This window comes from Schistocerca americana, chromosome 7 (assembly GCF_021461395.2).
Source record: "Schistocerca americana isolate TAMUIC-IGC-003095 chromosome 7, iqSchAmer2.1, whole genome shotgun sequence".
NCBI lineage: Eukaryota > Metazoa > Arthropoda > Insecta > Orthoptera > Acrididae > Schistocerca > Schistocerca americana.
In genome coordinates this window covers 374,894,357-374,921,001 of record NC_060125.1, presented here as the reverse complement: position 1 = coordinate 374,921,001, position 26,645 = coordinate 374,894,357, and the positions used below count along the sequence as shown (strand labels likewise).

The 26,645-nt window shown below is 41.6% G+C and overlaps 1 protein-coding gene across 1 annotated transcript in view; it reads left to right on the top strand.

Moving 5' to 3' along the window:
- LOC124622951 (nose resistant to fluoxetine protein 6-like) overlaps nucleotides 1-26,645 on the top strand; it is a 185,072-nt gene that overhangs the window by 21,984 nt on the left and 136,443 nt on the right. The window contains exon 5 of the mRNA XM_047148741.1: nucleotides 11,702-11,871. Within this exon, the coding sequence (XP_047004697.1) occupies nucleotides 11,702-11,871 (170 nt within the window). The remainder of the gene's footprint in view (nucleotides 1-11,701; nucleotides 11,872-26,645) is intronic.

The window sequence follows — 26,645 nt, the reverse complement described above, 5'->3', positions numbered from 1 at the left end:
GAACGCTTCCTGTTTCCTTAAATAACGTAACTAGCCGGCCGAAGTGGCCGTGCGGTTAAAGGCGCTCCAGTCTGGAACCAAAAGACTGCTACGGTCGCAGGTTCGAATCCTGCCTCGGGATTGGATGTTTGTGATGTCCTTAGGTTAGTTAGGTTTAAGTAGTTCTAATTTCTAGGGGACTGATGACCTCAGAAGTTAAGTCCCATAGTGCTCAGAGCCATTTGAACCATTTGAACTACTTTCATTATATAATCAAAACAGGAGAACGGAGAGGCTGGTCATTTTGGAAAATTAAACTTAATTTGAAACATAATGGTACAATTATTATTGGCAGAAATGATATAATGGAAATACTTACATACGTATCGCGCCGCTACGAGAATGGGAAGGAGGAGATATTGTAATGTCGGTTTTTTCGTACCGGTAGATAAAATAATTACAGCTTCGTGAAACAAAGATTAGTATCACTTAGCTGGTTTACAGATGTTAATTTTCCGAACGCTTTGTTTTTTTTATAAGTACTGTTAAAACAAATAGTTTTTTTACTGTTCATTCAATGCTATTTCGATAATTCCGCAGACAATTAACTTTCGGTATCATCATCATCTCACTTAAAGACTATTCAATCAGGCACGAGAGTACATCTTTGTGGTTTTATCGAAAAATATGTTATAACAGCGACCATGCGTTGTAGAGGATGACTGTAAAATCGCATGAAATCATCAAAAGAAATCAGTAGTACGCTCCAAAGTGCTATCATCAGTCCAGCTAGGACAACGGCTATGCTTAGCGAGTTAAAAAGGGTGGAGTACAGCGGTAGGGCAGCCCCTCATAAGCCTCACATTTCTTTAGTCAGTGCTAAGCGATGACTCTGCTGGTGGAAACAGCGACGGCACTAGACAGTGACTAACTGGAAACGAGTGATTTGGAATGATGAATCACGCTAAACCCTGTGGCAATCCGATGGAACGATTTAGGTTTGTCAGATGGCAGGAGAACGTTACCTGTTTCTCGTGGTTAGAGCGCCGTTCTCTTATTCCGATTAAGAAAACGCTAAATCCGGAAGGGTATGAACACATTTTACAGCATTGTGTACTGCGACAGTTGATGAACTGTTCGGAGACGATGAGTCTTCATATCAGCGGGGCAACGCAGTGTGTCATAAGGCAGCGTCTAAGGGGCAATGGATTGTACACAATAAGAGATGGACCGTCCTGCCTAGAGTACCCATCTGAACCCAATAGAATGCCTTTGGGATGAGTTAGAACGTCGACTTCCCTCCAGATTTCAGCGTCCAACATCACTACCTTCTCTGGTTTCGGCTCTTCAGGAAGAATTTGCCGCCATTCCTCTGCAGGCATTTAGACGCATCGCTGAAATTGACCCCAAAAGAGTTCAGTCCGTCAAAAGGCGAACGGTGACGCGCCCTATATTAACATTCACTAATGGGGGCGTGGATACTTTAGATCAGACAGTGTATACTGCTCGTGCAGGTAGATATTTAAATTTCGAATGACAGTTTATACTGCAAGGCGTACATCGTAGGCTGCTTGCAGCACAACTGAAAGATCCACGCAAAAGTCACACGAGCGGTTCTAGGCGCTTCAGTCCGGAACCACACGACTGCTACGGTCGCAGGTTCGAATCCTGCCTCGGCCATGGATGTGTGTGATGTCCTTAGGTTAAGTTAGGTTTAAGTAGTTCTAAGTCTAGGGGACTGATGATCTCAGATGTTAAGTCCCATAGTGCTTAGAGCCATGTTTTTGCAAAAGCCACAGACTTTTGTCACAAGTGCGATACCAATTTTCAGTTTGGAGCGACGTCATCTGGAAAGTTTTCCAAAAATTAGGAACAGGAAGTACTGTCGCTTAAGGGGAGTTAGAACGTAAAAAATTTCAAATTTTAGAATTTTTATCACATTATAAAATTTACAATTTATGCGAATAAAGTGATGTATGTATCACTTATAAACTCACATGGGAAGCATTTTATTTTATTTTTTTATTTTTTAAATATAATCTACGCCGATTGAAAATGTCAAAATGTTTACATTCATTACTTCAAGATCTATGAAAATCGGTAATTTTTTATACAGATATTATTATAGATAGATTATATATATTTTTTATATATATGTTGATCATGTCCAGAAGAGGATGGGCAGCAGGTTGAGGAAATTGAAACGAAGGTTGAGACACAGGAAACTTTCTGATGGTAAAACTATATGAGGCAGGCTGACAGACAAAATGACTGATGAACTACAGCAGTATTATGGGATGGCCATTAGAAATAATACTGAGGATTTGTTGAAAATGAAACAGGCAGTATGGGCTACCTTCTTCCACAGACTGTTAACTGATGAAAAACCAGTACACCACCTTTGCCCTCCTGGACCTGATTCATGGGGCAATTACCGCAATGCCCAGTACTCAAACAGTTCACACAGACATAAACATTCCATCGCAGCAGCAGTCATGGATATCATAAAACGTCAAATCCTGAATCACTGAAGAGGTGTCTGCATGGTCAGACTCAAAATCCCAATGAGTCGTTCAATAATCTTATATGGACTCGCTTACGAGAAAATGTTTTTTTTTTTTTTTTTTTTTTTAATGAAGACACTAAAGTGAGTGTTCAGTGATGCTGTTATTGCTTTTAATGATGTCAACATTGGTAGGGTGAAAGTGCTACAGCATATGGGAATTAATCCTGGAGCAAACTGCGTCAGAGAACTTGAACGGATGGACAAGGTTCGCATTGATAAAGCAGAGTATGCAGCACAGTTGGCCACTAAGGAGTCCAGAAAGAAGAAAAAACTTGGAAAAAGATCGAGAGGATGATATACAGTATGGTGCAGGGTGCTTTTTCGTGACTAAAAACAAAAAAAATTAAGCGTATATTAAGTGAGTTACAGTCTTTTGAAACTTTAGAATCCGTTCCTGAAAATTTGCACTTTCTGTTGCATTTTTCCCTAAATCTCAGAAACCACTTCAAGTAGAGTATTCAAATATTCAGGGAGTAATAACATACATATCCTGAGTCTACTGAACTAAAAGAAGGACATAATGTTATGTATAATTAAAATTATTTAGGATAACGCACAAAAAAGGTACACAAAATTTTAACTGTGTAATTAAAAAACTGTATTTCCAAAAGCAGTGGCTGAAATTCAATTAGTGTAGTTCAGTAGCCTCAGAACATAAATTTTAATGTCCTGTAAAAGTTTCATGTCAATGGCTTGTGGTGTCACCGCCAGACACCACACTTGCTAGGTGGTAGCCTTTAAATCGGCCGCGGTCCATTAGTATACGCCGGACCCGCGTGTCGCCACTGTCAGTGATAGCAGACCGAGCGCCACCACACGGCAGGTCTAGAGAGACGTCCTGGCACTCGCCCCAGTTGTACAGCCGACGTTCATAGCAATGGTTCACTGAAAAATACGCTCTCATTTGCCGGGACGATAGTTAGCATAGCCTTCAGCTACATTTACTACGATATTTATTATATGAAGCATGTATCATCGAGACAGATGTTCAACAATTGTGGATTAAAGTTAAGTATTATATCAACTGCTTACTTTATTTGCTACTATTAATTCCTTTAACTGTTCCAGACCTCGCGCCAGTCAGCGTGTAATTAAACGCGTGCATTTCGGCCTCCTCTAGAAAAACAGCGTTGGCTCTTCTGCCAACACTACAAGGCTACAGCGGTTCCTGAAATACAGGGAAGCGAAGTCAATAAATTTAACATTGTTGGGTAAGGCGTTCCAACTTCCCTTAACACGTTTGTTGACACACATTTGATACGACTTTGAACAAAATTGATTTGTAGCTTGAATCGAAGAACAAAGGTTAACTTCTTCTTGAAGTGTCCTGGTCCAAAGGACAAAATTTGTCAGTTTCGAACAGGAAACAGAGACAACACTTGGAACAAAAAACACAGGCAAAGTCACTACCATGGCGCGTAATATGTCCTGCCTTGGTTCTGAGCGAAAGTCTGACCAGCACGGGTTATGAAAATTTGTCTTAGTTCAATAGCCACCTCTGAAAACTACTCCAAGTCCGAAAGTGTGTTGTTCAGCATGACCCGTCACCGGAAGTGCGGCGTCGGATACGGCCCGCGACGGCGGCTAGTGGCGGACAGAGACCTTATACTGTATCGTTCATACCTATTGGTGTAGTAGGTAAGTCTCGGTAGTGACGTCATTTTCGGTTCTTTATCGAAATATCCTATTCAGTAAGCTTCTGAGACTTGTTACCGAACGGTCCTTAGACTGATTTTACGACAATTATACCGAGAGGTTTTGGATTTCGGTCTGGTCGGTGAGCTGTGGTTTATGTACACGTATAATTTGCCATTTTAAACATATTTAGCGGTTTTAGCTTTGGTTTTAGTGATTGTGTTACTAAGGAATCACCAGAGGACGCATTCCGTTGGAAAGTGAGTTCGTAATAGACTATTTCCCTTTGTTAGAAATATGGTTAGGTTAGGTTGTTACTGTGAATGATAACATCAAACAAAGTTTTCGGTCAATATTCTCTCAAAATACGTGTTATTTTTATGCAAATAACAGTTTAAAGATCATTAAATATCTAGATATCGGCTCTGCTTACGTATATTACATGAGTGTGAACTGACGTTACTAGTGCCTTTGTGTACTTTTTCCCACAAATGAGTTAGTTAGTAATTATCGAAACGTGTTTACAACTTTCAAGTAACAATGGAAAGCAATTATGTGAAGCCTGATATTGGAAACCTTCCAAACTATCACGCGTTTATGACTTATGCAGCACGGTTTGGCAACGAAGTCAGCCTACGTTCCTCTACACAGTACTACAACAAATGCGGATTGCGTGTCTTTTGTTTGGCGTGGCCAAGTGGTTAGCACGCTGGAATACGATACGAAAGGTCACGGGATCGCGCATGGGTGGATGCAAAATTTTTTTTTAACTCTTCATATATGCAACACGTTCTGAGACATTGTTATTCGTGTAAGTTTTTTCTGTAATATTCGTTATTACTTACATGTAAGAGCGCACTTCCTCAGTAATGATTTCGTGATTTCTGTGTGTTTAAAGTATGAAATATGAAATTGTTGGAGATGAAATTGCAGTGAGTAAGACAACCGACAGTGACCTTTATATTTTTTCTTGTCAGAAATAATTCACCATTTTTTCCGAATATGTAGCGATTTCCGAGTATGCGGTTAGACAGGAATCTAAGTGCACAACTTAAATTACTGGGATTGCAGCTAGCACCAGTCATCTTCATAATCTTGCTTGTCGCCGGCCGAAGTGGCTGTGCGGTTAAAGGCGCTGCAGTCTGGAACCGCAAGACCGCTACGGTCGCAGGTTCAAATCCTGCCTTGGGCATGGATGTTTGTGATGTCCTTAGGTTAGTTAGGTTTAACTAGTTCTAAGTTCTAGGGGACTAATGACCTCAGCAGTTGAGTCCCATAGTGCTCAGAGCCCTTTGAACCAATCTTGCTTGTCACAAGTATTTATCTGCGATCGAATCCTCAACCACCGTAGATAGAGATGGAAGATCTCTGCCATAATATTTTTAGACTGTAGCACCATGTACGAAACATTTTCGTTCATGAGATGCGTGTTATAAACTTCAACGAACTGCAAGAGCTCTCGAAATTGAGTTTTTTTTCTTCAGTTTTGTTTTTAAGACCAAATCTTGACGCATCATATAGGGAAGTGGGCTACTTAATCATTTGGATCTCTAGGAGCGTGTTATAACCACATTCTGTTTATCTTCTTATTCTTTGAAACTCTCAGAATCAATTTTTCGGGTGTTTTTATAGATGTATTAGTACAATGTGGTACTACACACTATTCCTAACTCATTTTCCGAAACGTAAAATCCAAAACACGATGCCAGTGTGAATGAGAATAAGATGACATAATGCGGCATTTACGACAATCTGCAGAATACAGTCAAATACGGTATCGTTATTATGCATGCATGGAAACATACGGTCAGAGAAACTGTAAAAAATTTTATGCATTTCAGCTGAGAATAATGGAAATTGATATACTGCGCCTGATACAGTTAAGGAGGAGGCAAGGGCAATGAAGGCGGACACGTCAGCTCGATGGAATTCGGCGTCATGCGTTATGGCAACGTAAACGCAATTTTCGGTACTTGGAAGAACAGCGCGCCTGTGTTGTCTGCTAGTCGCTTTGTGTTCGAGGCGCTGTGCGCTATGCAGTGCGCATGGGCGGATCTGAAGCCGTTTGCTTTTGATTGGCTTGCGCGACACGAACTGACAACAGTGCTTTGGTTCTCTAGACCCGAACGGTATCGCTATTGAAATGCATGCTAAATAACGCAGGGACTCTAATTCGAGTACTAGACCATTCGGTGCTATTGAGTACCGAAACGATCGGCACAATGGCGGAAGGATACAGAATAGGCACCCAGGACAGCAGCAGCAGCAACGGTGACTTCGGAATTGAACATGCCTTCAACGGGTGGATGAACTGCTGGTTGCAGTTTTTTTTTCTTTATTGTGATTTCATTCCCCTGCCCATATGGGCAGGGGAGGGCTGTCAGTGGCACAATCCGCTGCTCTTCAGCCGAGTTACGTGACAACTAAAACAAGAATAAAATGCTACATACATAAGGCGATAAAAAGGGAGAACATAAAACAGAGTAAGGGGAGATAATGGAGGTAAAAATACACTGACAGGGAGACGTTCATGGGGGGACAATTAAAAAGGTCACCATAAAGTTAAAAACACAGTTGGTGATTCTTAAAACACAAAGAAGACACTGAATGCACATGCACAAATTAAAAGTTGGCCACAGTATTACAAGCACTCCAGAACAACACACTTAAAACCCACTTGGAGCACACATGGTGAAGTATAAAAACTGCCAGGTGGGACCTGCCGAGGGAGAGGTCGGCGAGGATGGAAAAGGAGGGGAGAGCAAGGGGCAGCAGGGGAGGCGGCGGGATGAAGAGAGTAGGGGCGTCAGCAGGTACACGAAGAGGCAGGAGACTGGTGGGGCAGGAGATGAAGAGGGAAGACAGGGCAGGAGGCACAAGAGATGGAGGGGGAGTAGGAGGGGGAAGCCGCTCAGGAGGAGGGAGGGGGAGGAGAGGGAGCCCTGAGGAGGAGGCAGGAAGATGGGGTTAGAGTTGGTAGGAAGGGTAGGTGACAGGGCGAAGCTCATCATCTGGGAGGGGTAGATGGTGGAAGTTGCGTTGGGAAAGGAGGCGGAGGGTGTGGAGATGGAGAAAGGGTGGGCTGGTTGCAGGCAGAGGTCGGTCTTAAATCCAGGTCGTGTGGATAACAACTTTCTTATTGGCTGGTTCCCTTGTTGGTGGATACATAAAGGGCCCTACACACGCATCAACTGACCGACCAACCGATCGAAAAATTGGACATGTGTAGGGGTTTTGACCAACCGACTGACGAACTTTCCTTGTTGGGATGTCGGGCGGGCAGGATCACACGACAGCCGACCACCCCCCCCCCCCCCCCTGTCGACAAAAGTACGTCTTTTGTCGCTATACACGCGTGGTTCAATGCTGTGAATGTGAAGTGGACGAAACTGTGACAGAGTTTCTGAAGAAATTTGTAGGCTGGAGATGTGTGTCGATCCGTCATGCGAGGGGTACAGCAATAGAGATGCAGCATTTGTTTAGCTTTTTAACAAATCCGTAATGGTTTATGCGGCACTTAGAGCAAAAGATATGCTCTGCAAATACCATCACTGACACAATGAAACAACCATTTGTATTGTATCTTACAAAAAGTGCTAAAAATGATGCCCATCAACTTCAGTGCAAACATGACAATGGCGAGCAAGATCTTGCACATCCTGACAAATACCCCTGGTGTGTTTCGAATCACATCATAGGCAGCTAAAATTATTCTGGCAACTAATTCCATCTCCATATTCACTGGGGTCTCATAAACATGAAATAACCAAAGGGATTCAGGCTAGCCTTTCAGCAGCGAGAGCATTGCTACGTAATTCCCGGCCGGTCTTGGTGGCCGTGCGGTTCTAGACACTTAAGTCCGGAACCGCGTGCCTGCTACGGTCGCAGGTTCGAATCCTGCCTCGGGCATGGATGTATGTGATGTCCTTAGGTTAGTTAGGTTGAAGTAGTTCTAAGTTCTAGAGGACTGATGACCTCAGATGTTTCCCATAGTGCTCAGAGCCATTTGAACCATTTTTTTTTCGTACTTCCCGATACACTAGGTGCATGTCAGTGAGTTCTGTGAAACTGTACCTGTACTGCCCCATTGTACAGCTGTCTCTGAATAGCACCGAGTAATGAATGGGTCTGTCGTTGATTTAAAGCACGTTCTGTCATGGGACAATGTAAATACGGCCGGCCGAAGTGGCCGTGCGGTTAAAGGCGCTGCAGTCTGGAACCGCAAGACCGCTCCGGTCGCAGGTTCGAATCCTGCCTCGGGCATGGATGTTTGTGATGTCCTTAGGTTAGTTAGGTTTAACTAGTTCTAAGTTGTAGGGGACTAATGACCTCAGCAGTTGAGTCCCATAGTTCTCAGAGCCATTTTTTGAATGTAAATACAATCCAACAGAGCTATCTTATGGACAAGTGAAGTAAACAGAACTTGCATCATGAATTTCTAGTAATCAGGATAGGCCTCCTTATTTCCTTGCGGGAAATAAAGGATTTACATGTAAATAAACAGCACAGTACATGTAAACTTGTAGCATGTTAATTGTAAATAAACTGGAAACAGTAATGCTAGACAAAGCGGTAGACAAGTTTACTTCCATATCTCTTTAAGCTGGCTTCACCAGCGCGATGTTCCCTACCTCAAATCATTCAGTGGAACACTCTCTATTCCCGCGCCCGGGTTCCCGGGTTCGATTCCCAGCGGGGTCAGGGATTTTCTCTGCCTCGTGATGACTGGATGTTGTGTGACGTCCTTAGGTTAGTTAGGTTTAAGTAGTTCTAAGTTCTAGGGGACTGATGACCATAGATGTTAAGTCCCATAGTGCTCAGAGCCATTTGAACCTTTTTTTTGAACACTCTCTACGCCCTGTTACATTTTTGCACGCTCCTACGGAAACACCCTGTGTATTTTATGAATTAAAGTCTATCGATCTTCTGTACTCCAGCTGTTAGCTTTTATTTTCGACGCTTATTGGAAATAAAGTCTAAAAACCGATATACAGACAGATTAGATCTTAAATTTCACATCGAATACTTACCGGAAGTAAAAGTGAAATATAGACAGTGAGTGGAGTTTATTCATAAAATATACTAGCTTCACTATTATAAGTGTTAAGAACGTCCAGCTTATATCCTAGAGTTCTGCTATGAAGAGCGAAGTGTGGGATTTATTTTACATTTGTTAAATGCTTCATTTCATTGCCTATACATCTGTTGTATTTATTAGATGATGAGCACCACTGCCATTTGTAGTCTTTCTTCCTCTCATTTGAAATGATTTTCTTGAACTTACAGGTCCATCTTTTATGCTACATACATAAGTTAATAAAATTTACATGAATATCTTTCGTGTTATTTATGTTGTTTTAGCATGACTTATTTCCTCAGGCAACTGCAAATCACGTTGCGGGTTTCAGGATTTACTTAGGTAATAATTATTGTGATACAACAGCACTGAATCTGAGGTCCTCTTAACTTTTACCGTGGCTATAAACCGTAATGTAGCTTATAGCTTCTCCTCGCAGCTTACATCCTCTCTCATGACTGTGTTCTTTTTCCTCAAGAATGGTTTCATGATGTTCAACAGCTCCGAATTTCATATTTCGTCCATTCTTCTATAATTATGAAAATCATCAGCTCCCAGAGTAGCCATGTATATGTTGATGTAGATGTGATAAATGTCAACTGGAAATCAGTAAAACATTTGCAGACTGATAATGATTAGATCTCAAACTAGAACTAATAAGCTGAACATATTTGAAAATGGGATGTTTATAGTAATCGTCACAATAAGAATAATGTCTTTACTACCAACAATGTTCGATGAAAATTTTTTGTGAGTATTCAGCCTTATCGGGACACGTTTTCACACGACAGAAGGATTATATGCAAGAAATCTATTGAAGTACGCAGATGTAGTAGTAGTTGAAGTTTTCTTTGTAAAGGACACTGCTAACCACTGCTACCTATTTTAGGTCATTGCTTCTTTCTAATCTACTAAACACAGTATATAACTTAGCATTTATTGCTGGGGATGCTGGGAGCATAACCACGTGATCGCAGCCTTGCGCATGGGTTGTTGCGAGGGGGAGGAGAGATGAAGGGGTGTCAAGCCCCACCCCCTTATGCAGGGCCGGCAGCAAATTGAATCTACATTGCAATCACAATGCCTACCGCAATGCTATGTCTTATACCACACTGTGTTTCCTAGCTAAGGCTGGTAAGGGGTAAATACAATCCCCACCGGCCCGAAGTCATCGGCTTCGACCAATTCCTGTGCTCTAAAAAGTGCGTATATAGTATTGCAAGGGTCCTGTTTAAACTGCAAAGAAGTATGAGTTTGCGGAGAGTAAAATCAATGTGTTAAAAATCAGGTCGTATATTATTTATGTAGTATTGTGTCTCTGCCTCGCAATATTTCATAATACACGGAACAGTATGAGTGAAGACGGAGCAAAACATAACTGTTCGATTAAATTTTGCAAAAGAAAATATTTTTAGAAGGGTGCAACAGAAAATGATAATCACCAACTGCACAGTTTCTGTAAGTGTGGAGCGTTACTGTTGTTTTCCCCAAGAATATACAATTTTATTATCACAACTATGACTACAGTAGGTAATGTACTAACAGTAGCTTTGTGGTACACTGTTCTCTGACAGAATTTATTACGAATTATGCATGCCTAGTTTGAATCAACAGTTACGTTCATTAGTAAAGTATTAAAAGGAAAAGTGATTAATTTTATATATTGAAACTGACATTCATTTAGATAGCAGTGATTTACATAGTTATAAAATATTCTAATCAAAGACCTCTCCAAACCAAAATAAACAGCAAGAATGATTTGGGTGAGATGTAGTGAAAGAGAAGTGTGTGTGAGAGAAGAAAGAAATGAGTATGAGAGAGGAAAGAAAGCGTGAGTTCAGGAAGCAATGAGAAAATAATTATGAGAGAGAGAAGTAACTAGAGTGAGGTAAAGCAAGGCGGAAATAGTGGGACATAGGATTGTACTCCTATTAGTCAATAACAAAAGGACAGCAAGGAGAGACACTGAGATTAAGAGAGAAAGGGGGAAAGAAGGAACAATGAGAAAATGAATAAATTAGAATGACATATAGGGAGAGAGTCAAAGTAATAGACAAAATGAAACTTCATTAGGGAGAATGAAAAAGGATAACAAGAATGAGAGAAACAGTGTGATAACGGATAAGGGATAGGTTTAATAATGTATTCATATCTCGTCTTGCTCTAAAGTATTTTGCAATTATTTGTCAGTGAATACAGTCAATGTTATACATTAATTGTCTTTGTAGAATTACCTTAAATTGACGGCATAATCAATTGTTAATGCAACCAGTTAAAGAGATCTCGCAAAGAAGACAAACTCCGTAGACCAAATCCATTTTTAGACGTTGCCAGTCTGTAGTTCACTCCGGTTCAACTCATTGTACGTTTTCTCATATCTTGACGAACAATACCTTTAGTTTATCTTGTAGGACGGGGACTAGTAACCTTTCTTGTGCCGACAGTCTTACGGCCGGATAGACTGGACGACGATCTTCAACGGGCACCTGGTGGTGAACACGTACTTCGTCATCAGCGGATTCCTGCTCAGCTACTTGTTCCTCCAGGAGGTGGCCAGCAAGCGGAAGTTCCGCGTCTCCTACATCTGGTGGGCCTGTCTCTACCGATACCTCAGGTACGTCCACTTTTTGACAACTTATTGTTGTTACAGGGCTGAATACACACCAGCACAGGAGGCCCTCTAATATGTATGTATAAAGGGTCACAATTATTGAAGTATGTGAAACAAAATCGCCATAACGTTCAAACTGCACGGTTGGCCACGGGGCATGATGAGAATTAGTGTGCTCATGCGCATGTTGTTGTCGGCCGTTTGCACTTGAAAATATCACGGTACAGCGTGCCTGAGCGTATAGCGCTTGTGAAGGCCTACTATGCGAACAATAACAACCTAACTGCGGCTCGAGGGAAGTTTGAGACCGAGTTCAAGCTGAAGGCAACCGGTACAAGTGTGATAACCATCGAGAATTTGATTCGCAAGTTTGGGAGAATGGGTCGTGTTCGTGATGACAGTGGTGGCATCGTCGGTCTTCCAAAACGGGTGAAAACGCCCGAGAATATCGAGAAGAGCCGCGCTTGTTTCAAACCAGTCCCAGGAAACCGATCAGTCGAGCTGTACAACAGGGGCGAATCAACCGGGAGACACTGCGACAAATCGTTGTTGAAGATCTGCATCTCTTCCCACACAAAATTCAAACCAATCAGCCATTAAGCCCCAGGGCCACGGAAATGCGGTTGTGTTTCGCCAACACTATTGTCCACAGAACTAACGTACAGGACTTTGATGTGAATATGGTTTGGTTTAGCGACGAAGCCCACTTTCATTTGGATGGGTTCGTCATAAACAAAGCTGGCGTATTTTGGGGGACTGAGAATCCGCATTTCGCGATCGAGAAGTCTCTTCACACTCAACGAGTGACCGTGTGGTGTGCCGTGTCCAGTCACGGAATAATCGGGGGACCGCATTCTACATCTGTGGTACCGAGAGGCCGCTAGCATGAGCCTCGATTAGCCGCCATATCCTCTGGATCTGAACACATGCGACTCCTTTATGTGGTGCCATGTTGAAGACAAGGTGTACAGCAATAACCCCAAAACCATTGCTGAGCTGAAAACAGCCGTTCAGGAGGTCATCGACAGCATTGATGTTCCGACACTTCAGCGCATCCTGCACAATTTCGCTATTCGTCTGCACCACATTATCTCCAATGATGGCAAGCATACCGAACATGTCGTAACCTAAATCCGAATATCTGTAGTGACGTTAACCTGTTGAATAAAGTGTGTGCACGCCGTTTGTGACTAATTTAGTTTTTTTTTCATGTAGTTCAATAATCGTAACGCTGTAATTGCCACTGTCGTGTCGTAAGCAAGATCACATCTTCAGCAGCGGAGACAGTAACAGATTTTCCTTTTCATAATTGCCCAACACAAAGTGAGTCAGTTATTTTCGGAGTGACTTTAAGCTAGTTAAATTCTGCAAATTGTCTAGTTGAAAACGAGGGCTGCAACCAGATTCGACGATCTGGACACCCAAGTACCTAGAGGAGAACGTTTTATGGTTCGATGTCTGTACACTCTTCTCTGGAGAATGTGTAAAAGTAGCGCAGAGCCATAAACTCTGCGACTCAGGTTCACCAGCAAGCAATAATAATCTGAACAGAACCGTTGCTCGACGGCTAGACTCAGGATGATCCGATACACGTTAATTTGGTGTATATAGGTATTAAACAGCTTCGAATATTGTCCAAGCAGTTGATTTCGTATGACTGCGATTAAGTTCCCAAACGACTTCTCGCCCACATCGCAAAATTTAACTATTAGCTGCTCACACTTGTTCATCTGATACATTCGAATGAATGACTACGTAATTGTTTATCTACACTCATAACGGAATTCCGTGAGGTATAGGGCAATCATGGCACTAGTCTCTCGTAAGTACGATACCAATAAATTGAGCAACCCTTTGGAAGTCTTATTAAGGAACACCACATATTCAGTGTTGTCTATACGTACACTACGTGATCAAATGTACCGACACCTATTAGTGGACATTACTATACAGTGAGCGACCCTTCGCCTTTATAACGGTTTGAACTCTGCTGGGCCGGCCAGAGTGGCCGAGCGGTTCTAGGCGCTACATTACAGTCTGAAACCGCGCGACCGCTACGGTCGCAGATTCGAATCCTGCCTCGGGCATGGATGTGTGTGATGTCCGTAGGTTAGTTAGGTTTAAGTAGCTCTAAGTTCTAGGGGACTGATGACCTCAGAAGTAAGTCCCATAGTGCTCAGAGCCATTTTGAACTCTTCCGGGGACACTTTCAATGCGATATCTGAACGTATGTGGAGGAAGAGCTGGCCATTCTTCCTCAGTAACGGAAACCAGAGAAGTTAGTGATGTTGGACGCTGGGGCCTGAAGCGCAGTCAACGTTTAATTCATCACAAACGTGTTCCATTTGGTTTCAGTCAGGACTCTGTGCAGACTAGCCCATATTGGGAATGTTATTGTCCACAAACCACCGTGTCACAGGTTCTGCTTCATGACATGGTGCATTGTCACGCTGAAATATGGCAAGGACCTCCCATCGGGTAGGCTGGTCGCCTCGTGCAAGTCTCTTGAGTTGAGCCACTTCGGCGACTTGCACGTCGATGGGGATGAGATGATGATGATGAAGAAGAAGACAACACAACACCAAGTCACTGAGCGGAAAAAATCTCCGCCCCAGCCGGGAATCGAACCAGAACCCCTTAGCATGGCATTCCGTCCCGCTGACCACTCAGCTATCGTCTCCGAACTGTTCTCCTACCGTGCGCAGAACATAATGGTGTAAAATGTGCTCATATCCTTCCGCATTTAGCGTTTTCTTAAGCGCAATAAGGGGAAAGCACCTTAAGCCTGAGAAACAACCCCATTCCGTAACACTACCTCCTCTGTACTTCAATGTTGGCTCTATACAAGATGGTGGGTAACGTTTTCCAGCCATTCGCCAAACCCAAACCCTTCCATCGGATTACTGTAGGGTACAGCGTATTTCATCACTCGAAATCGGTCTTTTCCGGTCATAAACTGTCCAATGGTGTCGCTCTTTCCACAAGCTTAGCCGTCGCTTAGCAATGACTACAGGAATTGTGGCTTACGAGGAGCTGCTCGAACACTGTACCTCATTCTTTGTAACTCCCTACACACGACCACTGTACTAGCTGAACTGCTTGTAGCTCTTTGGAACTCACGAGTGCTTTCTTCCCCAAGCCTGATCTTTTACTATCACCCACCACAGCGCTCGACGGTCCATGTCGATCAGTACATGTAGTCTACCTGTTCTTGGCTTAACTTTGATTTTTCCTGTGCTTTTGCACATCACATCACATCACCAACAGCCGACTTGGGCAGTTTTAGAAGATTTGAAATGTCCCTAATGGATTTGTTACTCAGGAACCCAATAACTAGTCCTCGTTTGAAGTCATAGAGCAGTCCTGAATGACCCATTCTGCTGTTACTGCTTCTGAACTGACAGCACAACGTTCTCGACCCGCTGTTACACTGGCGGGTCCGCCTCTTGTGACACCTTTTGGCCAACACTGTATTCCATGGAAGTGCCCAGATACTTCTGATTAGACGTACGAGGGCTGCCCAGAAAGTAATGCACCGCATTTTTTTTCTCAGCCGAAAACAATGCTATGAATGCGAAACGTTATGCACGTATTATTTGAAGTTTCCTGAATGAGGGCGCCGAGTTTCCGTCACTTCCGACAGATAGCGTAGCTGTAGGACAGTTTCCAAATGGCGCCACTAGGTGATGTACGTTACAAGCAACGTGCCGTCATTGAAATTCTCACTGCAGAGGAAAAATCTGTGGGGGATATTCACAAACGCTTGTGCAAAGTCCATGGAACATCTTTTGTCGACAGAAGTACAGTTAGTCGCTGGGCACGGAGGGTGAGGTCATCAGAAGGCGGTTCGGCGCAGCTCCACGATTTGTGGCGGTCGGGAGACCATCCATGGCTGTCACACCTGACAGACTTGATCTAGCCCCCTCGGACTTCCACTTGTTTGGTCCATTAAAGGATGCCATTCGTGGAAGACATTTTGAGGACGATGCGGAGCTGATTCATACAGTGTAGCACTGGCACCGCCATCAGGAAAAGAACTGATACCGCCAGGGCATACACGCCCTTTTTTCTCGCTGGAGGAAGGCCGTGGAACGGGATGGAGATGTGTAGGTAAAGCACCATTCTTTCGTGTATGTAATTCTCATCATGTTCAATGAAGAATTGTTGAAGAAAAAAAATGCGGTGCATTACTTTCTGGCAACCCTCGTATGTAGCTTGACTAGTGTGTTAGACGAGCTACGATACAGGAACCATAAGCTTAAAGGTCAAACCCCTGCTGTACAACAATGTCGATAAAGTGTCTTCTCCAGTTTGCAGCCAGCATGTGCGCTCTGGGAAGCAAAAGGCACTAAGTCCATATTTTTCGAACTGTATCTAGACTATTTGCGTTCTAATCGGCATGGCATTGATTCAGCCATATAACTGCAGAAGTCAACCATTCACAAACGTTTTCAATGCAAGTGGGTTATTGTTAGCCCTGATAACAAAGAAGTCGGATCAACCACCATTTTTACAGCTAAATCGGTGTGTGTAATTACGCATGTTTAGCGATTTTATTATCATTTTCCTGTTTATACTTTAATAAAACATTTGTTGGTATTGAAAATTAAGATCATTTTTCATTCTAATCACACGTCTTTTATCAATTTACTAGTTATTGCAGCCAAACTGTGACAAAACTGAGGTCACATACAGATTCAATGATGAAGAAAAAGTAAGATTAAGTCACTACCTAACAGAAATTAATCACTATTTATTATTTTCTTTGGGTTATATTTTCTTTCCACACCAAAAATATCGAGGAAAGTATGGGGTACTACTTTTAGAAGGCCATTCCACACACTGTATGGAGGCTTAGTGTCTCGAACTGCCCTGGTTCCAATAGAAATGGGGGGGAGAAAATTTCAATCAAGAAAATCGAATCAGGAAAGGAGTAGCATTTCTTTCGGATATAAACTCAGTTTGATCGTGGCTTAAGCAGACACATACAGCATCGAGAAGTTTTCCTGTAAGCGCCAGTCGGCAAAAGTATAATAATTTCTTTATTGATTAATGTACAATGAAGATCGGACTCTCAAACTGTAGCTCTCTGCGGAGCGCTTCCACTAGTACATACACACGGTTTATAGCGTAATTAATTCAGCAGTGAGACACATTTTAATTGGTTTTCATAGAAAATTGACATAAAATCTACCGCAAAACAAGTACACATACAGCAACGTAGTATGCGTTGGCGGAGGTCATGACAAACAATTTACAATCTTTAGTTCTTAAGATTTAAATACTTTATTGTATGTTTCTTTTGTTCATTTATAATTTTGCCAATTTTTGTCTGTAACTAACGAATTATTAAAGATACGTAAAGTCTGAGTATTGCAACGGAAAGAGCACTAAAAATCCGATATGAAAGTGGTGCAAAATTAATAATTGTAATAATATTTAACGACACATAGAGGAAGAACTCTTTTAAGTATTGCAAAGACGTTCACAATTATTCAACTTTAATTATTGGACGAAATATTACGCGTAAAATTTAATATAATATATCGTTTCAGATCAGGATTTCAGCATTCTGCTAATGGCGCGGTCAATTCATTCGTAAGTATTGTATCAAAATATGTAACTGGTGCTGGTGAAACTGCGAACCTCGTTAAGTTACGCACACGGGAATTTTGCGGATGGGATGGACCGAGGCTATATAAGGTCGACGGCCATCATGATGTAACTACAGGAGTTCGGTGTGTTCTCGTAGGGGCAGGACGTGTGCTGGTTGGAGTATGTTCCGAGCGAGCTAGTTGAAGTAATATCTACGTCAGGCTGAGCAGTGGTTCCAGTCTCACACACTTTAGGAAGGTACAATTTTACTGGTAATCCAGTAACTGCACTTAGAGAACTCAGGGCCTAGTCAGGGTGGCTGATGATCGTCTGGACTTGTGATTCTCGTGTGATGTGCTTCTCAACGCTAAAGTTGGACTTTGCCTCAGTTTTACCCCCGAGGGACACATGATTTTTACTACGAGTTAGCGCTTAGAATTTAGCATTGTGTGTCGGTTTGACTCCAATTAGGTGCGATTTAGTCTGCAGGTTATTCTCCTTTAATGATTAACAGTGAATATAGTTAATGTTTTCTAGCAGTTTTCAGTTTATTAAATTATATACAGCGCTCTTATCTGTCGCTATATTGGGGCTCGAATCGCTTTTAAACACTAACTGAAACAGCTGGTTTCGTCTGATTTGAGTTTTTGTGATCTTTTTAAAGACAGTAGACTTTTATTAGTGAAAATTGAAATATTGCAGTCGCGGGTCGTCATTTGACGTAATTTGCAGCTGGATAAGAGGAAGTGATGAATTGTCTTACTGGTTATCAGCATCTGGTGCAACTTTGTTCATTATTTCAATTAATCACGCGCACGGGAAAGGAAAGCCGAGTTTATCATCCCCATGAAGACAACGAGAGCCATCTTATTTTATTTATACCCCAACATTTTTTCCTCTATCGGCGCAATATTACACTCCACACATCTTTGTCAGAAACTGCGACATATTATGACGTCCCTAACGAAAGTTTCGCAAGGTCATAGTAGATAAGGGAAAAACTATGTACCGCAACATTTAACATAATTCGCACAAAAAACACAAAAAATATAAATGTCACACGGCATTACTGTAGAAAGTCGTAAAACATACTATCACAGAATGATTTGAAGTTCAGTTATAAAATGGAAAACGTGTAACCCGGTTCAGTTATAAAATGGAAAACGTGTAACCTTTATGCGGGTTTTGTCGCTGTTCCGACACACAGAATACATAAAAACACGCCAATGTAATTGTGGATGTGGAAAAACGGGCCACGGTCAACGTCTTAAATCAAACTGAATACGTCTCAACAAAGCATATCGTTGAAGATATGAACAGCTATGGAAACACAGACGCAAGCTTGGTCAAAACTGTATAAATATACCAACTGTAATCTAAAAGTTGAACAGAAAGTCCTGTAAGCGAAAACGGAATTATAGCAACAGGATGCGAAGCCTCAAAAAATGTGGTAGATGTGCAACATTTTTATTACGTATGTGGGAAGGCAGCAAAATTACAAGGAAGATTGCTGTACGTGAGATCCTGGTCTACAGGGTGGTTATAATTAAACATTATCCAGTTGAGAGGGCCCCCATGAAACAGGAGTGTTCATGGGACTATGAAACTTTGTGGAAACTTCTGTAAGGAAATTCGGAAGAGAAATAACTAATAAACCATTGAAACTAAGACATTTTAATTTTTACGTGAGAGGGTAACATTTGTTAATTGCGTACCATGATTACGTTACAGGTTACAAATATTGCATCCACAACACCCTAGAACCCAGGGCTGTGTCTGAACACAACTCGAACTGTTCGAACAGTTTACTTCACAGTTCGAGAATTCTCGGCCTCTGTTCGATCTTTAGATCGACCTGCGATCTAGTGACTTTTGTTGGTACTATCACAACGACCTGTCTTAGCGTTTTCAATCCAATGTGGACTTCAGTAATAAAAATAGCTGTAAACCATGGACTGTAATATCTTCTAGGATAGAGACCATGCGTAACAACGGTTCTAATTAATAAATAAAAGACTGCAATCACGTTTCACTCCAATTCTCGAGCTATCTTTCGCCCGTCCCCCAATTTAGTGACATCTGATAGTACTATTTTCAAGACGGGTCTTGCCCTGTAATTCTTTCCCGTGATAAAAATTACAGTCACTTTATTATGACACACGTTTTTTGTTTGGCTTTTAATTCTTGATTAATTGTTTTGATTGTTTCATCTGAGTTTTACCGTCTTGTTTTCAAACTGATTAAAATCTGTTAACGTCTTTCTCTGCTATTCTAATATGTGAACAGAGATTGAATTGCTCATTTGCAACCTACTTGGTAAACCATTACCACCTCTCAAAAACAACGAAAATATACTACTGGTTTCAGTCAAGTAATATTTTTTGGAGGACAACATTTTCGTCTTTTTTGCCTTTATTTAAAAGACTGTGTATCTATACATAACGGTGCTGTATGAGAACCCGTAAATTTGTTTAAACACAATAGGCGTTTGTACAGTGTTTTTTTTGAAATTTTCAAATTTGAGGCAGAGCCATAGCCCATTAATGCGGCTAGTTCGTAGCTTCTGGGGTTTCCATTGCACTAGCGCTGCGCGATTCAAACGTTAAGTGACTGTTCGAACAAGCCCGATACTGCATCGATCGCTGCGGCGTATCGGGAAATCTCGAGCCCGTTCGAACGTGAGTATCGTTTGCCCATCCCTACTGGAACCGCACTAGAGATATCTCTACTGTTGCCCGAAACATCCCAGGTAGGCTGTGCTCATCTTCAGTCTACATCGTGAGTTAGTGTTGGGAAACCCTAACCTTCGGATAATCCTACGACCTGCACACGCGTTCAAAACTGGTGATCTTGGTGACCACGCAGTCTGGAACGATCCGCCAATGATTCGGTTTTGTCCAAATATGTTACGGAGTAACCGAGTGACCTCACGAGCAATGTCATTGGAACTCCATCGTGCATGAAAAACAATTGAGTCCAAAGCGCCTCTCCCGCGCAGAACAGGGATCATATGTTGGCGAAAATAGATCACAGTAACATGTGCCGTTCACTTTGCATATCGTTGGTCCTTGTGGTCAGAGTTCCTCCTACGTTGCCATACCGGTACCAGCTCCTAACGGCAAGTCATGACGCTATCACTACGATACTGACAACGCAAATCCTGCAGCATACAGTCTGAACGTAATTCCTATGAAGTTGAATGCCCATACGGTAAATAGTTTTTCATCTACAATGGCTTAAGTAGTGAAAGTTATTTTATAAGCATCCCGTCTTTGTGGCAGGTAGATCCTCTCCGACAACAAAGGAAGAACCATATTAAAGGTTACAATAATTGTTTAGGTGTTATATGAAATTTGTCTGAAACCGTCTATTATACAGCTCCAATTGTTCGTTTAATATCTTTTCTGGCGCTTTATTTAAATGCTTATAAATTTCAGTACCTTCCAAACAATCCAGGATATATCTCTTGTTAACTTTGTGTACTAGGTGCAATGCTTCATCAATATCTTCAACGACATAGCTCTCGCTATACACGTGAGACACTGATAAACATAGAGAGTGACCAGGACGAAATGTCAATATTCGGGGATATGATATGAACGATCATTCGAATCAAAAAAATTAAGTAAAGACGGCTTCTGGACTGTATATTTTAAGAGCTATGGGCACTTTCTCAGTAGAAGAGATGTGTTTCACGGTAGCGAAGATGAACATAGTTTTTAAGCTATGCATTTTAGAGGCCGTGCTTACTACACTTCTTTGTTCGAATGACCGTTCGCGTCATATCCCTCAATATTGACTATTCCTCCTTGGAGACCTTGCATATACCACTGGGACTACCATATATTTACCATGTGTAATTTTTTCTCCTTGTTCACTGATATGAATTTTTATCACACCTTCCTCTTGGCAGACTTAGAAATAAATAATAAATTGAGCAGTTTTATTCATCGCTATTCCCAGAGAGTACATACTGACATGTCTTTCATTTTTGTACTAACAACTTTTTGTTAGTTCAAGGGTTAAATGATGACGTTTGGCTCTGAACATGCTGATAAATAATCTGCCCGTCAGTCTAATGTGAAAATCGTCATACGTGCCCTAACTGATTTTATAAATCCCCGTCTGGTTAAACGGGCTATATTTGTGCATAGTATACTGGGTTACCTTACCTAATGAGTTGTTGTACTCCCCAAACCCCGAAAAATAATCGAGAAATATACCTATTCAAAAAATCCGATAAAAATTCACTTGACGCCTTCCTGAGAGGCAATCTCCACGCATTCCAAATTAATAATATGAGTGTAGACCAGATGTGACTTAAATTCAAAGAAATAGTATCGGCAGAAATTGAGAGATTTATACCAAATGTATTAACAAACGACGAAGCCGATCCTCCTTGGTACACAAAACTGGGTGGAACACTGTTGCAGAAACAACGAAACAAACATGCCAAATTTAAACAGACGCAAAATCCCCAAGATTGGCGATTTTCACAGAAGCTCGAAATTTAGCGCGGACTTCAATGCGAGATGCCTCTAACAGTTTCCACAACGAAACGCTGCCTCGAAACCTGGCAGAAAATCCAAAGAGATCCTGGTCGTATGTGAAGTATGTTAGCGGCAAGAAACAATCAATGCCTTCTCTGCGCGATAGCAATGCAGATACTATCGAAGACAGTGCTGCCAAAGCAGAGTTACTAAACACAGTCCTCCGAAATGCCTTCAGAAAAGAAGATGAACTAAATATTCCAGAATTCGAATCAAGAACAGCTGCCAACATGAGTAACGTAGAAGTAAATATCCTTGGAGTAGTGAAGCAACTTAAATCATTTAATAAAAGCAAGTCTTCTGGTCCAGGCTGTATACCAATTAGGTTCCTTTCGGAGTACGCTGATACATTAGCTCCATACTTAACAATCATATACAACCCATCGCTCGACAAAAGATCCATACCCAAAGACTGGAAAGTTGCACAGGTCACACCAATATTCAAGAAAGGTAGTATGAGTAATCCACTAAATTACAGGCCCATATCGTTAACGTCGATATGTAGCAGGATTTTGGAACATATATCGTGTTCGATCGTTATGAATTACCTCGAAGAAAATTGTCTATTGACACAGTCAACATGGGTTTAGAAAACATCGTTCCTGTGAAACAGTTGGCTCTTTATTCACATGAAGTGTTGAGTCCTATTGACAAGGGATTTCAGATCGATTCCGTATCTCTGAATTTCCGGAAAGCTTTTGACACTGTACCACACAAGCGGCTCGTATTGAAATTGCGTGCTTATGGAATATCGTCTCAGATATGTGACTGGATTTGTGATTTCCTGTCAGAGAGGTCACAGTTCGTGACAGAAAGTCACCGAGTAAAACAGAAGTGATTTCTGGCGTTCCTCAAGGTAGTGTTATAGGCCCTTTGCTGCTCCTTATCTATATAAACGATTTGGGAGACAATCTGAGCAGGCGTCTTCGGTTGTTTGCAGATGACGCTGTCGTTTATCGACTAATAAAGTCATCAGAAGATCAAAACAAACTGCAAAAGATTTAGAAAAAGTATCTGAATGGTGCGAAAAGTGGCAGTTGACCCTGAATAACGAAAAGTGTGAGGTCATCCACATGAGTGCTAAAAGGAACTCGTTAAACTTCGGTTACACGATAAATCAGTCTAATTTAAAAGCCGTAAATTCAACTAAATACCTAGGTATTACAATTACGAATAACTTAAATTGGAAGGAACTCATAGGAAATGTTGTGGGGAAGGCTAACCAAAGACTGAGTTTTATTGGCAGGACATTTAGAAGATGTAACAGACCTACTAAGGAGACTGCCTACACTACGCTTGTCCGTCCTCTTTTAGAATACTGCTGCGCGGTGTGGGATCCTTATCAGATAGGACTGACTGAGTACATCGAAAAAGTTCAATGAAAGGCAGCACGTTTTGTATTATCACGAAATATGGGAGAGTGTCACAGAAATGATACAGGATTTGGGCTGGAAATCGTTGAAAGAAACTCGTTTTTCGTTGCGGCGGAATCTTCTCACGAAATTCCAATCACCAACTTTCCCCTTCGAATGCGAAAATATTTAGATGACACCGACCCACATATGCAGGAACAATGTTGTTGTGGTCTTCAGTCCTGAGACTGGTTTGATGCAGCTCTCCATGCTAATCTATCCTGTGCAAGCTTCTTCATCTCCCAGTACCTACTGCAACCTACATCCTGCTTAGTGTATTCATCTCTTGGTCTCCCTCTACGATTTTTACCCTCCACGCTGTCCTCCAATACTAAATTGGTGATCCCTTGATGCCTCAGGACATGTCCTACCAACCGATCCCTTCCTCTAGTCAAGTTGTGCCACAAACTTCTCTTCTCCCCAATCCTATTCAATACCTCCTCATTAGTTACGTGATCTACCCATCTAATCTTCAGCATTCTTCTGTAGCACCACATTTCAAAAGCTTCTATTCTCTTCTTGTCTAAACTATTTATTGTCCATGTTTCACTTCCATACATGGCTACACTCCATACAAATACTTTCAAAAACGACTTCCTGACACTTAAATCTATAGTCGATGTTAAAAAATTTCTCTTCTTCAGAAACGCTTTCCTTGCCATTGCCAGTCTACATTTTATATCCTCTCTACTTCGACCATCATCAGTTATTTTGCTCCCCAAATAGCAAAATTCCTTTACTACTTTAAGTGTCTCATTTCCTGATCTAATTGCCTCAGCATCGCCACGATAAAATAAGGGAAGTCAGAGCTCGTACGCGCGCTATACGAGATTGGAATAACAGAGAATTGCGAAGGTGGTTCGACGAACCCTCTGCCAGGCACTTAAATGTGATTTGCATAGTATCCATGTAGATGTAGATGTAGATTGTTACTAAAACTAATGCGCACTTCTGTAATGAGAAGCAAACGCTGGTATTCTGTCATAGTAGAGGAGTACAGCATATCTTAGTTTTTCTTCGTTCTCTGATTCCCTGCAAAGGGTAAGTTCCGAATACAAATCATTCTTTATGAAAAAAAATATATTTTTTGTTTTTAAAATTTCCTTGTCGTAGACATTCGCATCAGCAGCTTCTGCAAATACCGAAAACCCATATGTAATGTTTTCTTTCCTTAACGGAATTTTTGGAATCCTCGCAATCATCGATTTAAAACAAGACTTCTGATGTAGACCTATTTCTGGGCGACATGAATTGTGGACAACCGCGTCTGCGCTATAGGCTTCCGATAAACAATGAAATGGCGGATACCATTACCGTTAGTGACTTCCATATTTAGGAATTTAATCCTGGACCACTGCTCTAGTTCTATTGTGAATTTGATATCTGAATATCAACCTTTCAGTTACGGCAACATAGTGTTCATCTCGTTTGTATTTCCGTCGTCTTTATGTAACTGAAACTATATAAGCTAATAGAGTCTAGAGCGGAGGGAAAATTCCGATATCAAGCAAACAAACCGGCAGTGCAGCACGAACTGGCCCTGCTGTCTGAACAAGACCAAGGAAAGAACGCGCCAGTTACTCACCCAACTAGAATACGCTATTGCAGGTATTCCAATAGATCACGTAAAGGTACGTTTACACTGGGATACATGTATCGCGACATGTATGAGCGACATGTCAATTTGACATGTCGCGATACATCACCTCATACAAAAATTCACGGAACTTGTATGCGGACCCTCCAGCTCATACATGTCGCGTATACATTTTGTATATCGCTTTTTGGCCATATACGCGACATGTATGAGCGACATTTGAAGAACTCGCGCATGCGCAGTACTATCATTTCCTGTCGTCTTATCGACTGCCGCTTGTTTCGACGATTAGCACATGCGTAGTACCAGGCTGTTTGAGTTTTGAAGGTGCCGACTGTCGTTTCGACGTTAATGTATCTGCATAGAATATCAAAAACTGCCATATGCAACATTATTCTTCATGTTTGCGAGGCCATTGTGCAAGTTTTATCCCAAGAAGTGAAGGTAAAAGTTTTATATATATCAGAGTATGTAATACATTATATAATTTTTTCGTGCATCTCGAACGTATATCAATGTTTTGCTATTATTCCGGCGGCCTCGCGTGATAATGTTGACAACGGATGCTAATGCCGACAATCGTGTGTGAGACGTTGGCATTAGCAATCGCGCGACAATGCAAATGTTTTGTCATGAAATCATCGTTTTACGAGGAATCCCCAGTGGCTAAAAAACGAAGTGTTACTGCCAACTGATCCTCTGATGGAATCGCTTCCCGAAAGTTTGTGTTGGTTTTGGACACAAGAGGAGCCACAAGTGATAACAAACCGCGGAAATCCTCCATACTCATCCTAACATAATTTCTAAAATATGCGCCATCCTCTAGCGTTAATTCGCGAGAAACTCTCTGTGCCACCATCTACGCTTCCTCCGCCTTTTCTTCCTATCATCTTCCAAAAGAGCAAGTGTATCAGCACATAAAAATGTGAAATCTTCCAAATCGTCGTCGGAAGCTATCGCACAGTGATACATATCAACCAGTGTAAACGCACGCTCATACATGTATGAGGTTGATACTTGTCAACTCATACAAGTCGCGATACATGTCGCTAAGTCGCATATACATGTATGTCATACATGTGCCGATACAAATCGCTGTGTAAACGCACCTTAACAAGGAAAGCGAAACAGGATTCAAGCTAACTTCAAAGACAGGTCCTGATCAGTGTCGCAAAGCTATCGACAGTGTCTTAATCGATCGAACAATCACAGATCTTAACGAAACTTAAAAGGACAAAGACTAGCCACATATTGGAGTGTAAATCGAGACCAATGTGATCAAACAGAAGCATCAAAAATTTAAAAAAGATAATATTGAAGCAAACGGAAGTAGAGACACAGGACCTTGGAACAAGAAAACAATGTACTAGAAAGCGTCGGCAGTTAATAGTTGAAACATTGGTTTAGAAGGAAAGTCACTGAGTGAAATCGAAATATCAGAGCATTTGATAGAAGTAGTGGATATAGAAATGCTCTAGGCACTCCCCAAAGTTCGTGGATCACAAGCCAGTATTATCAGAAAGCACTGGAGATTAAATTAGCTTAATTATGTAGGACCTCAAAATATCCATCATAAATATCAACAGTGTAAAAACAGAGGTAAAAGTGCTATTTTTAAAAGGT